Source organism: Lactuca sativa, chromosome 4 (genome assembly GCF_002870075.4).
Source record: "Lactuca sativa cultivar Salinas chromosome 4, Lsat_Salinas_v11, whole genome shotgun sequence".
Classification (NCBI taxonomy): Eukaryota; Viridiplantae; Streptophyta; class Magnoliopsida; order Asterales; family Asteraceae; genus Lactuca; species Lactuca sativa.
The window spans coordinates 398152080-398167288 of NC_056626.2; the positions used below are offsets into that span (position 1 = coordinate 398152080).

The following is a 15209-nucleotide window of genomic DNA, read 5'->3' on the forward strand; positions in this document are numbered from 1 at the left end:
CTTAGTCCTTCAATTGACTCACATATACATGTGATCAAAGAATTAGTCTTAATTTTCAAAGATGAAAATTCTCATTCATCATACAATACAACTTGTATGATTCCAAGTTTCTGTCCAATTGAAACTTGGGTGATCAAAAACTTTCTTCATTTGGTAAATTCAGACACTACCACAAATGAAAGAATCAAATCCACTTTCCAATATTGCTATTACTGGAAACATATAAGCAACAATTTTCCACAGATGCCATTGTAAGGATATTTTTAAAATAAATAAAATTAAAACCCTTTTTTTCTTTTATTTTAAAACTTTGCGGAAAAACTTATCCTTACAATCCACATGAAAACCTTGTTGTTATCCATTCATAAGCAATATATTATAACTCTTAAGCAACAGCTCAAAATTCTAATTGCCGAACCATGCGATCGAAAACCCACCTTTGCAATCAGAATCAACATATACTTACTTTAAGCTTCCTATCTTTTCTTTGATTCTTAAAAACATCAGCATGTGACCCATTCACATTATGTAATAAGAATCTCCAAATAGGAACTTAATCGAGTTAGACAGTGGACTTTACCCGAAGTAGAGTCAAACCTCTTGACTTGATCAACCTTATGACCTTTCAGGTGAATAGGGCAGCTTCGCAACCAATGCCCCTTCCTTTGGCAACAAAACACACGGACCCTTTGGTAATGGCACATGAGACTATCTCAGACTTAGACTTTCTCTTTACCATTTGGTCAACCGAGTTGACTATGGTCGATCCCTTTCCATTGGGAAGAGAAATCCTTTTCTAGATATCCAATGCTACCATTGTCAATGTCCATGTAGACTTGGGAAGTTGTTCTTTTAATCAAATTTGCTTTACTGGTGTTCCAAATCATTGTTGGTTCCACAACACCAAGCAAATAGATAACATCATTAAGGGTCATGTCATAGTCTGCCTCATAGTAGTCCCAAAGAGACTCACTATGTTACTAAGAAAGTGATTGAACATCCAACTTTCACGAGACTTTGACACCCAACTCTCCCGGCTTGTCAATATGTGACTTTATCTCCAAGATGTGAGCACACATAAACTATGCTTGCCAATAGGGATTGAGTGACTTTAAACTTTTCAAGAACTTGTGGGTAAGGGAGAATAATTGGAGGAGGTGGAGGAAGTGAAGCATGATGTTGAGGGACACCATCTTCAAGAGATTTGGGAAGATCATAGTTGTCTGAACCAGACATCTATAATGGGAGAAAATCAAGTTAGTTGATTCAAAGTCCTTAATATAACACCCAATATGAAATATTAAGGCTAGGACCCAACACAATATTTTATAATTTTGAATAGGGATGTCGTAATCCAAGCTATAAAATATTTGAAGGTAGGCGAATGACGATTCACCAATTTCCACCATGAAAAACGAAATAATTTATTAGGTTTTAATTGGATTTGAAATTCCTAGATCTTTTGAGATTCATTGAACTTTTCAATGGCATGTTTCAATCTCGAGTGTGCCCTCTCGAATTTTGTGACTGGGATGCCGAGGATCACAAAACAAGGTGTGAATAACCATACCAATTCACTTGGTACCCTTAATATTATCACCCAATCAATGTGCCGGTTAACCACACACACTCCATTGATCTATGACAAACATTAAGTCACCCTTCGTGATCCTTACTAGTCCAAGTTAGTGTGCCGGTTAACCACACACGCTCCACCAACGACTTGGTAAGGTACAAAGTGTGAATTCCATGGGCTAGAACCAAATTCACATTTTTCCTAAAGTAACTAAGATTGGGAATTAAATAAAACCTTTAGTTACTTTATAATATTCATCATACTTAATGATAATTTATAAGTCCTTGTCTTACCCGTTCGGCTAACGACCATCCACCAGTCAAGCAAGCGGTGGGTGAGAGTGGACACCCATTAAGTTGCCATTTTATAGGCAACAACCTTATACCCACCTTATAGACCGGCTTCGTGAATGAGGCCTACTAACGGTAAAACGACTTGTTCTTATACATATATATATATATATATATATATATATATATATATATATATATATATATAATTAACCATTAATGTTATAAATAGTATAAGTGTAGAATTTTAACTTTTAAAACTTCTAGGGTATGGAATTAAAGTTTGTGTGAGACTTTACAAATTCCAAAACTTGAGGGCAAGTTTTGAACAATTCATAAACTTTTGGATATTCATAACTTATGAGTTTTAATTAAGTGTTTAATACTTTTAATGAAGAGTCTCTTGGAAATCCATAACTTGAGGACAAGTTATGAAGTCCATAAAAGCATTTATTAGAAAAACTCTTCTAAAGTGTAACTTATGACTTCTTAAAAAAAAAACATTTAAAAGAAAAAACTTTTGGAATTCCATAACTTGAGGACAAATTATGAATTCCATTAAAACACATTAAGATCAAGAATTAACTAACAAACAATTTGCAAATAATTCCTATGATCTAACAAAACTCATATGAACATGAACATCCACATCAACAATTTCAAGAATCATATGAACACATATAAACTTGTAATTTTGATTATAACTTTGAAATTGGTCCACCATCATCATTACCACATCAAAAACAGGTTTTATGAGTCCAAAACAGCTTAAGGTAATGATTCTAGACCAATTCCAACACCAAAACTCGAAGATATGCTGTCTGGGGTTCCAACTCGTCGAGTGCATGAACCAACTCGCCGAGTTGGATGAATTTTGTCTTGGACTCGTCGAGTCCCTTCATGGACTCGGCGAGTCTGTTGTGCAGACAGCACATAAACTTCGATTTTCAACAATCTGCATCAAGTATTCAAGAAAACAAGCCTAGGCTCTGATACCACTATTGGGTTTTGAGTAATCTAACACTTCCTAAGTGTGCATGCAACCCTAATAAACCTTGGATCTATGTTTTCTTCTAAAATACATGCAAATAATAACTTCCAAAGGTTTCTTCCTAACTAGCATAGCATAAGGATTATGAATCATAAAAGTACTAGTAGAAATACATACCTTTTGATGATGGTTGACTGTTTGGAGTTTGAGAGCCAAGCACCAATAGTGTGAATGCCTCAAATGGAATCACAAATCACCACAAACACTTGGAAAACTTTGAGAAAGTAGTATACTTTCTTGTGGAATCAGCCACCACTAAGTCTCACACTACTAGTGTGTCATTTCTTGCATCATATGCTTCTTTATATAGTGTGCATGGTTAGGGTGAAACCCTAATAACCCATGTCTTTTCCTTTCCAAGGATCCATGGGTTAAAAGCTCCATGGACCATCCATGGACTTCCATATTAGCTTAGCCCATTAACAAATGAGTATTAGCCCACACTATATAAAATATAATAGCCCATAATTTAATCAGTCTTCTTTTTAATCTCTAAATTAATTCATAATTAATTTAAGACTAAAACTAATTAAATAACATGACTTCATATTAATATATTATAACTTATAATATATTAATAAATCATAAGTATACAATTCTCATAAAATTATCCATAAATCGTTTGGGTGAAGTGCAACCTAAATGGACCATGCCGGGCCGGGTCAAGTATGTACCAAATAAGTTATGGACTTAGACTCCTTATCCAACAGTTTGTTTCTCATCACTATGTATTATGTTTGTTTCTCATCACTATGTATTATGTTTGTTTCTCATCACTATGTATAATGTTTGTTTCTCATCACTATGTATAATGTTTGTTTCTCGTCACTATGTATTATGACTCATGTATGAACTGACACTTTGTATGATTCATTGTTCTTGTATTAGTATTAGTAAAACCCTAAACTACGCCTATTGTAGTTTACTAGTAATATAACTTGTACGTATGAACATGGAAGTATACCCTTGCTACCCAAGGGTATTGAATTGACTGGAAGGACCTTTTATGACTATATATGTACACATGATATATAACTAATATTTAAACGACTTTCGGACGGACACCCGTTACCCCCACCAGACCACATCTCAACGGCGAAAAGGAAATAAGGCGGGCAGGCCTTCCTAAGCCTTTTAAACATTGCTTATATAACTATACATACATGGACATGCAATTAATAATAAGTATAACAGAGTTTAAGTAAAAGTATTTGATAAGTAAAAGAGTTTGTAAAACAGTTTGAAGCAAAATAGTTTGATAAACAGTTTGAACAGTAAGAAAATCACTGGTTTTGTAGTTATTAATCACATGTGATTGATGTAATAACTATAAGTATTCAACTTGTATTCCCCACCCCCCCCCCCCCCCATAAAAGCATTTAAAAATATTTAAACCATTGATTAGGGGTATGAACTCACCTGTAGTGAGTGGTACGGATGAACTGAAGATGTAGGATTGCTAGGTGTTAAGTGAAGTCCTGAACACACTCTATGATCCTAGTTAACATATAATAACACATATGTGTACCCAATTAGTTTTAAACTACTAATTTATAATGATAAGACCTCCTAGAACATGCTAAACACCTTACATAAGTGTTATTAGCCCTAAGAATGGCATCTAAGTTGTTGTAGGTCAAGGCTAGAGTGTTTGGGATCCAAGGGTAAACTCCTTTGGAGTTTACGGTTTTCATGAACATTACCCAAGGAGTTTACGGCAGTAAACTCAAGGGTTTATGGTCGTAAACTCTACACTATATGACCATAAGTTGTTTTGAGGTTTTACAAGTCCTTTGAAGCATTTCTACTTGGTGGTTAGGCCTTTGGAAGGGATTAGGGCATTATTACACTCCTTGGAGGATTTTACGGCCCCAAGGCCATTTCCTTTTGGGTTTACTACCTTAAACCCATATGGAAAGTGGTATTGTTATGTTTTCAAGTCCTTAGCTCAACAAGGTAAACGTCTAGGTTAGATTTTTGGCCTAAGGAAGGAATATGATCCATTTATACCCACATTGGGGTGTTTACGGTTTTGGGAGATCCCCAAACTGTAAACATATAAAAATGATGGACTTTGGTGTTTTTCATGGCTTAAACACATCAAGGAAGGATCTAGACAAGTCCCTTAGGCATTGTGAAGCATCTAGACACCCTAAAGCACCACTTTGCATCTTATTTGGTGTTTACGGTTTTGGGAGCCTCCCAAAACCGTGAACACCTCGTTCTTGGTGTTCTTGGGACTTTTCCTTGATATTAATATGTATAGCAAGCTTTAAATGACTCTAGGATAGAAACTTACTTTGTGGAAGCTTGTAATGAACTTAAAGTCCAAGAACACTAGTGTGTGTTCTTGGTGTTTTGGAAAACTAGTCAAAACACAAAAATGGATGGATTAAAGGATGTATAATCACTAGGTGTTAGGTTATATCAACTAATCAAGCCGAGAAACACTTATGTTTTCGGGAAATCGGGCTAAAACCGGGATTGTACTTGAGAGAGTTTGGAGTTTACTCTTTAGGGTGAAAATGAGAAGTGTGGTAAATTGGGGAGTAAACTCATGCTTAAGCATAAGTTTACATTTTTGGGGGTAGTTTAGAGCCCAAACATTAAAGTTTGGTCGTGAACTTCTTAGCTACGTGGTATTCGCGGTTTAGAAATTTCAAGACCCGAGACGACACATTCTTTCACCCGTTCATTTAAAGAATAATTATTATAATAGTCAAACGAACTTTAAATTTGTTAAAAAAAATAGAACTGAAATTGACTATAATATGAAGTGATTGACTTTTAAGGTTTGACCGAATGAAACTTTTGAGTTGTCACACATACTAAACGCTCTCCCTGTCAAAAGATTCTAGGAACTAAACGCGAACTCTGCAATCAATTGCAAGTCGTGAGCATCCACATTAAAATTATATGATCATGTATACCTAATATAACTATCACCTTTTATTTAGAATAATGCGTTAGTGATTCATTGGTATAGTTAGATCATGTAAGTGTTCCATGCTATAGCATCTTAGTATGTTCGTTCTGTTATAGTATCTTAGTACTTTCTCTTGTTATTGTATCTTAGTGTGTTCTTTCTATTATCGTGTATTGTATCTAGTATGAACTGAATCTCTAAACTATACATATTATAGTTTACTAGTATTCTACTTGAACTGTTGTTGAAAAGACTCATTTTACTACCAAGTTATGCTTGTACTTTAAAAATGGAGTTTTGTTAAACTATAAAGCATTATAAGTGTAAAGAAGCTTTTGAAATGTTTTGACCACTTATATAAGTCATAAGTAACATTTTGAAAGATGTTATAACAAACAATTACACAATTATCATTGTGTTCAGCTTGTATTCCCCCCTTAAAAGCATTTAAAACAGTTAAAAGATTCATTACAGGGTATGAACTCACCTGATGTGGGTGATTCAAACGTGTATGCGTGTAAGGATGAGAAGTTCCATGAATGAAGTCCCGAGACACAATAGGTCCTAAATGACATATAATGACGCATATTGGCATGAATATAGTGTTTATAAACAACTATATGAAAGGAAACACCTCCCAGGACTAGGAAACACTTTGACCAAGTGTTGGAATCACATGTGATTCACCAAAGTAATGTAGAATGGCACTCACATGAGTTTAATACCATGGGTTTACAGCCCAAGGGAGTTTACGGTCGTAAACTCATGGTCACTCATGTATGATTGCAAGTTTGAAGGCTAGGGAAGCTTTAGGGACTTTGTTCTACACTAGTATGAAAAAGACCACCTCCATTGAGGCTTTTGATGAGTTTACGGCCCTAAGGAGTTTACGGTCGTAAACTCATGGTCATTGTGTACTTGAGAGTAGTTTAAGGTCCTAATCTCATCCATGAAGGGTCCTAGGTCACTAGTTTTGCATCTAGGAGGGTTTGTGGCCAAAATGGCAACCTTAAAGGGGTTTACGGACTTGGGAGATGGCTTGGCTTTAAACTCCTTTTGTCCTTGTGTTCCTGATGTTTTTAAGTCTCTAAGAATGGATACTAACTAGATATGAAGTATAGGGAAGAGTACTTACGATCTAGAAGCTTGAAATGGTTGATATTGGCCAAGAACACTAGTGTGTGTTCTTGGTGTTCTTGGTGTAACTTGAAGATCTAAACAAACATGATTTCCATGGATGAAATCAATGTATGTAGCTAGTTAATAAGATGTATCAACTAATCAAGGGATAGAACACTTACACTTTTGAAGATCTAAGGTGAAAGTTAGATGATAGTTGAGAGAGAATGAAGAAAATCGGCCAAGGAAAGGAAAGAATGGGAAAAATGGCCAAGTATCATCTATATACTCTTGAGTTTACGGCCAAAGTCCAAAGTCCAGCTAAACGTTCTATGCGGGGCGTACGCTCAGTATGTTGGGCGTACTCAACGAATCCAAATCGCGACCAAAAACACGGTATGTTGGGCCTATAGTCAGTTATGCAAGGCGTAACATGACTTACTCCAAAACTGATACTATGGCTTAAACACTTAAACACGTTGCACCTAAACTTCAAAAAACCTTAAAATAAAGCTCTTAATGCATAAAGTAGGCACCTTTATGCATTTAATTGTTGTAATGGGACCTAACAACCATGTTAGTCCATTAAGACCCATATAAACCTAACTAGAACATGCATGGACCAAAAGCAACGATCAAGATACCATTTTTACGAACTAACAACATCAGAAAGGGCAAGATCTATCACTCCAGGCTCCTGGAGTGGCTCAAACTCACACGGAGAACTTAACACACCATAAAAGCTCTTAATCTTACCCTAAACTCAAACTAGCATAAGAAGAAGTCAAGAAATAAACTTGATACCTTAAATAAGATGGAAATGAAGCCAAGAGTTTGGATCTATAAGTCTTCCATTGAACCACAAGCTAGCACCAAACACCTTTTCCTTGTAAATGAGAAAAAGCACACTAAAATGCACACTTATATCTCACAAATACTCAATGAGAGGTTAGGGTTTCTGAAATGAGGCTAGACGTTAGTGGAGGTTGAGAAATGAGAGAACCTTGAGCTTATAAGGATGTTTAAATAGTGCCAAAACCCTAAAAATTAGGGTTTGGCACTCTGTTTATTATGGTGGGTGTACCCCATCTTACGTTGGGCGTACTCACCTAGAGGCGTGTTTTCCTCCCTACATGTATGGGACTGATTTGCAAATCTTTTCCATTAAGGGCCATGTCTGCGAATTATTTCAAATTACCTTAACTTCCTCGCCTTAGGCCCGTTTCCAACGATCCTTGTATCCATGGAAAGGTGGCGAGAATCCCTACGCTTCTAACAACTCACCATAGCCTTAAAACTTCCTGAGCAAAACCCAAAATTCATAAATGACCAAGTTATCAAATTACGATTATACCCTTGGGCTCCGAAAACACCACCGAACACTTGGATCACTTAAACTATAACACCCACACCCAAAAAGGCCAAATTCTTTCTTCCCCAAGGCCTTAAGCCTCATGACAACTAAAGATTGGGCCGCAACCCCGAATAATGAAGCAAATCCAAAACCAAGTGTTACACATTCTTATTTACTCATTATTTATTGTTCATGTAAAGGTAGCAATTTTCTGAGCAAAATGATTTGTTTTAGGTCCAAATTATTAAAGCCATCCATGGTATTACTTAATGGGTGACTATGTCACTATAATATCAAAAATGCACACAATGAGCCATGGATTTTCATTGTTGATCTATCATGCATTTACATATAAAGGGCCTTGACTAACAAGAATTTTGCAAGGACAAAGTAGGTAACAATCTTCACACTTGATCATTGTTGAATATTTTGATTGGTAACGCCACACTTAATCAATAGTACCCAATAGTTTATGTGTCAGGTTTAACTAAGGATTACTCGGTCTCATATCACCATTGTTTGGATTTTTTGTCGTCTTCTCTATTACAAAGTCTAAGCAGTGGAACGGATGTAGATAAATGGGCCGCTTTCCTTTTTATTGTCCAAAATTATGTTTAACAGGAATAGATGATTATTCGGGGTGGTCTGTGGGTTCTTCAGGCAGCTTTTCAGTTTCTTCAGTAAGATGTTTTTTGGATAGCAATACTTTGATGTATAGTGATGTTTCAACTAGATGAAACAATGATGTTACTGTCTAGTTGAATATCTTATTTTGGAGGACTTGACTTTCTCATACTCCTACGCGGTGAAATCTAGCAATCAAAGGTATTCACATGGATACTTTTTTATGTTTCACTTGTCTTGACGACATAGAGACAATGCAACATATATTTTTCTATTTCTATTGATACTTTACAAGTTTAGACTTTTATTGGTAGATGGTTGGGATTTGAACCGACTAGTGATATGTTTTTGTAATTATTTTTATTATTCTACTCGCTCCTTTATAGTATCTTAATAATATATCTTCATTTAAAAAATAAAAAATAAATAAAACCTTATTTGAGTAGTGCATTTTTATTTATTTGATTATAAACATATATCTTAAATCTATAAAGATTTATTAAACTCTTTTATAATGAAAATGAATAACAATGTATTATATTTATATATGTATAACTCAGAATATGATTTGAGAGATGAATCTAATCTCTATAAAATAATGAGTTATCAAAGGGATTCTAATAGTGTGGTACTAGGTTACAACCCGTGGGAACCACGGGTAAAATATTTATAAAACATTTAAATTATTTATAAGATTATTTTTTTAAAACAGCTTCCTTGGTTTACTCTCACTCAACTTACACCAGGGGATTCGATTTTTTCTTCTCATTCCTACTTTATTGCTAAATAACTTAGACCCAATCTGAAACTAAGATTTGGTTAAACCTTAAACAAAATCAGGATTGATGGTGTTTGGTGTTGGAACTTTATTGTTGTTTAAGATTTTTTAGAATATGCTTTGTTTCAGATTTTTTTTATTATCATATTATACATTGTTTCAGATATTTAGTATTGGAAAATAATGTTGTTTTTTCATTTCCATATTATGTCTTTTTTCAGATTATAAATTTTTTTAGATCCTGCCTTGTTATCAAAATTTTCATATTATCAGATTGTTATTAAAACATCTAATGGTGGTGAAGTTATGGCGGTAGTAGTATCAAATTGAATGTAAACGTTATCACTTGTTTATAACATAATGTTTTTTAAAATAAATCAAAGTAGAATGCTATTATTTGTAAAAACTCATCTTCATAGTGTTTTTTAAAATAAATCAAAGATAGTAATATCAAATTGAGAGTAAAATGTCATCTCTATAATGTTGTTTAAAATAAATCAAAGTATTACAAATCATGTTTTTTGTATTATCCCCTATTAGTTACAAATTTGTATAAATGGTCAGTCAAAACTCTAAACTATAAGATTATAATGATATTAACAGAAATGGTCCATGCAAGTGGTATATAGTAATTATAGAAATGGTCCTTACAAAGTGTAATTTTACCAAAATAGTCATTGTACTAATCCTATTCAAATCAAATTAGCATGCTATTATTTATCAAAAAAGGAATGTACAAATCATGTTTTTTGTATGACCATTCTAACCATTTGTAAAAGTAGAATACCTTTTTCACCATTTAGGAAAGTACATTACCATTTTGACCATAACTTGAATATTTCTTGAAAGTATAGTGTTATTCATTAAAGACCATCTTTAAACAAAAATCATTTTTTTAACATAACCTATTTTCGCATTTTATTTATTTTAATACTTGTCTTAAAACATATAAGTAAGATTCTATAATTGACATGGAAAGAGGAAAATGCCCTTTTACCCCTAGATAAAAGGATGAAGATGCTCATTTGCTAGATTTCCCTTGTTCAAAATTATAATTGGATCCCAATATGAGTTCAAACATCCATACCATCTTTGAAAATTATTGATTCACCCTTGTGTATAAAATGAACATGATCAGGGTTTCACAACTTTGTAAAGAATTGTATAATGGAAAGAACTATAGAAAATTAGAAATAGCATCCTACTATTATCTTTTTTTTACACAATATCATTATAGTTAGCTATATAGTATTACCTTTAATAAAAGGACCAACAATACCTTTTATCAAATTTCCATTGTTTATTTATATAGTATTATGTGATCATAGGATCAAAATTCCATACCATCTTTTAGCAACAACAACCCCACATGTGATCTCAACCTCAGCCGTGTAACAACCAACAACAAGGGAAAAACCGTCCAAAAGGAAAATAGACAAAAAAAAAAAAAAAAAAAAAAAAAAAACCAATTTCGAATGTTTGTTTATACAGGTGCATAATCTTTTGAATGGGTCGAGATGACTGCATGACGACACTCGAGAAGCATGCCAACATCAATCTGATTGTCATATTTAAAGGTTGGTAATTGATTAGATTTTACATTCACATATATATAACTATACAATGAAGTGGAAGACATACATATGGAGTAACATAAACAGAAAAAGGTAGGGAATATGGTTTGATTCAAGTTATCGCTATAATAATTTTAAATAATCAATATATATATATATATATATATATATATATATATATATATATATATATATATATATATATATATATATGAATTTTAAATAATCAAACAGATAGAGCAATTCACTTTTTATGTTCAATCTTTTTCTTAATAAACATTATAAATTGAAAAATCTATCGAATCATAAAAGTGCAAAGTTATTTTTCTTACTCACTTTACTCTGTTATGGTACTTCATATCTAATTGGGTATATTGTAGTTTTAGTATTTTGCATATACTTTATATTTTAAACTGGTTTCATTACAGTTATTGTTATATCCTAACCAATTTTCTTTTTTACTTTCATGCAGGATAAGTCACACGATGCTAACATTATTATGTGAGAGTATTAGAAAAAGAATCATAGGAACATGAAGTCGATGGGAAAAAAAGGGAAGATCACGAACCAAGTATGCAAGTAAGCAGACAATGACATACACACATACACATATAGAATGAGATAGGAATAGAAGATTAAGGAAGAAGCAAGTACACATATTTTCTGAATGAAATCGATTGAAAGGATGAAGTATTTTCATTTTCTGCAAAGGATTGTGAGATAAACAAACATGTAAATGGAATATCACACACATATATACATATATAATTGGATCGAAATCTGCAGAGGATCTGTGAGATAAACGGTTCAAGACCATGATACCATTGGATTTTATTTAACAAATTTTTATAATGAATTACGAATTTTAAACATTTTAAATGTATTGATGATATTGTGGGCTTTGAATTGCTTTTAAAACTTACTATATTCCAACTTTTCTAAACTTAAATTAAAATTAAAATTAAAAAAATCAAATGAATTTGTGAAAATTGATTTAAGATAGTAGGATATGCAAGGAATACGAAATTTAAAGGCTATTGAAAGGGTATTGAAGTAATTTAACAATGAATTGTAAGAGTGAAATGTCATCAATTTTTTTTTTATTAAGATAGGAGATTAGGTGTCGTTCTCTTTTTCTAAATTGAGGTTCATGTTTCGTATAAAACATAAATGGATTAAGTAGTAGATTCGAATTAGATTAAATTTGTTGTTTAAAAAATATATAAAAATACAAAAATGAGCTAATTTATCCAATGCTAAAAGTTTGGAAAAGCAGTCGTCTCCAAGCTACAAATCTTTTAAGGGGACATAAAAAAACACTTTTTTTTACCTTTTCCGACAATTAGTGCTACTAATTACTTAAATCGCTCTGGCATTTCAAATGCCCATAATTTATGGTAGCTTCTTGCTTCCAAGTTCCTGGATTTTGTTCTTTGACAATTCTTACATTTTATCATCTCAAAAAAAGTAGATAAACTTTTTTCAAGAGAAAAAATTATTTCATATAAATGGTTTGAACAGATTTATAGATAACAAATATACTACCCAATTCCATCCACTGTTGATAATTTCTTTTTCTCAGATTTTTCTGTTGGATATTTTATTGTTCATTTGGATTTTTGTACACTGATCGATACCTGGTTATATAGTATACCACCAGTCACGTATATGTGTTTTAAAGACAAAACAATGGTCATTACGGCCATTTAATTTGATTCTAACTGTGATATATATATATATATATATATATATATATATATATATATATATATATATATATATATATATATATATATATATATATATATATATATATATATATATATCAAAGTACAAACAATAACATTATATTAAATTTTTAGCAATGTTGCAGCTATCCAACTTTATATATTTCAGTAATTATAAACGTTAATTTTGTAGGTGGATATTGTTTGTTATGTTTAGTAGTTTAAAATCTATAAGAATCACGGTTATAAAAATAATTAAACTTTTATAATAAAAAATTATAATTATTAATCAATTATTTTAAATAAGTTATTTTAAATAAATTATTAATTACGACATATATCAAAAAATTTAAATTATTATAACTTCAACTTTAACATATAATTAGAAAATGTAAATTTAAATTTTGAAATGAATTGTCTAATATACTTATATAACATATGACATAATATTAATGAATAGTTATTAGAGTCACACTTAACAAAAGGAGATTAAAACTATTCATTTATTAAAATAGTGATGGACTAAGAGAATCGGGTGTAAACAACTAGTCATAACATGATTTTAGTGCGACCTCATATGTCACATCATCAATGGTGTTATAACACCAAGTGGAAAAAATGTTCACCATGTTACATCTTGTTAAAATACCAACTTTTTTCTACTTTATAATTTCCTTTTTAATTTTTTTCGAATTTCTTTTTTTATTTTTTTTTTGTAAACTTAAACAAGTATATTTTAAATATAACATAATAAATAAAACATAATGTTTAAAAATTATAAATAACATAGAATAAAAATAATTTGTAAAAATTAAAAATAACATAAAAATTAAATTACACATAACATCCAAATTCAAATAATAATAATAATAATAATAATAATAATAATAATAATAATAATAAAATACAACGCTATTCGTTAAAAAACATTTTTTTTAAAATATAATCCGTCAACTCCTCTCGAAGTTGTATATGTTTATTTGCGTCCTTAATGGCAATGACTCGATGCAAATACTCTGTTGTTCTTGGTTTAAATTGAATATGTATGGGCTCCGTTGGGATATAGTGTGCATTATTTCGTCATTTATCTTCTACTACTATGTTACGCATTATGATACATGCATACATGATATATCGTAGAGGTTCTAAATCCAATGGCTGTGCTGCATGTTCAACTATATGTCACTTCGCCTTCAGCACTCCAAAAGCACGTTCCACATCCTTACCCGCTCTTTCTTGTCTTCTCTTAAAAAATTTGTCTCTTTCTTCAACCGGGTGTCGGAATAACTTCATGAATGTGGAATACTGAATATATATTCCATCTGTAAGGTAATTCTCAAATTTGTATTCATTTCCAATCATCGTGAAATGAGCATCCGGGGCCTTTCCATTCAAAAGATCGTCGGATATTGGCGACTGATCAAGAATGTTGACGTCGTTGTTGGAACTCGCAATCAATGCTTTCGATCATTCCGGGAAACCCATGGCGTTGTTCATGCGTCGCATACAATTCTTGCAAATCACGCAATGAAGGTTTCCGCAAATACATGTCTCCAAATGTTTCAACAACACCCATTGACATTGTATACAAACTCTCCCTTGCGGTTCTTTTAGACATTCTCATGTAGTCGTCCATGGTGTCGGGGGACTCCCCAATAGTCATCAAACGAATGGTCGTAACACATTTATTCAACGTTGTAAACCTTCGTCTACCTCTAGCGTCATATCTCAATTGAAAAAATCATACCTAAACATAAATTAACTACAGTTTAAAAATATATTTATTGTAAAATTAAGGAAACATGTAGTACATTTTTATTTATTTTGTATAAAAGTATAGTAAAGAAGCGATACCGGCTTTCCAAGGCGTTGGAGATCCGTAGGAACACATTCCTACTCATACGAAATCGTCTTTTGAAGTCTTTTGACCCGTATACACAATTATCTACAAAGTAATCGCGATATAGATGTTCGTTTCCTTCCTCTTGATTTCTGTTAAATCGAACGTCTTGTTAGTAGCGGGACTAGGTCTGGTTGTAGCAGGTCGGTAGTGTAATAATGATAGATCATCCTGAACAAAATATCATCATCTGAATCATAGGACGAGTCGAAAGGGTCCATATTTTTTTGAAGATAATTGAAATTATGTAGAGAGAATGAGAGAAATTTTGTGAAATTTTTTATAAAATG

General features: G+C 32.3%; 1 protein-coding gene across 1 annotated transcript; it reads right to left on the bottom strand.

Annotated features, from left to right (window-relative positions):
* Positions 1-14201: 14201 nt before the first annotated feature.
* Positions 14202-14655, bottom strand: LOC111906775 (uncharacterized). Its single transcript, XM_023902547.1, has 2 exons — positions 14454-14655; positions 14202-14341 (listed from the first exon to the last, which is right to left on the bottom strand). Exons 1-2 carry the CDS (start codon positions 14653-14655, stop codon positions 14202-14204), a joined length of 342 nt encoding a protein of 113 aa, XP_023758315.1.
* Positions 14656-15209: the final 554 nt, after the last annotated feature.

Excerpts from the sequence above, each read along its gene's own strand:
- LOC111906775 (XM_023902547.1), bottom strand. The coding sequence starts at position 14,655 with ATGGACGACTACATGAGAATGTCTAAAAGAACCGCAAGGGAGAGTTTG. Across the intron at positions 14,342-14,453 it reads TTGCGAGTTCCAACAACGAC|ATGGAATATATATTCAGTAT; the intron begins GTCAACATTCTT and ends ATTACCTTACAG.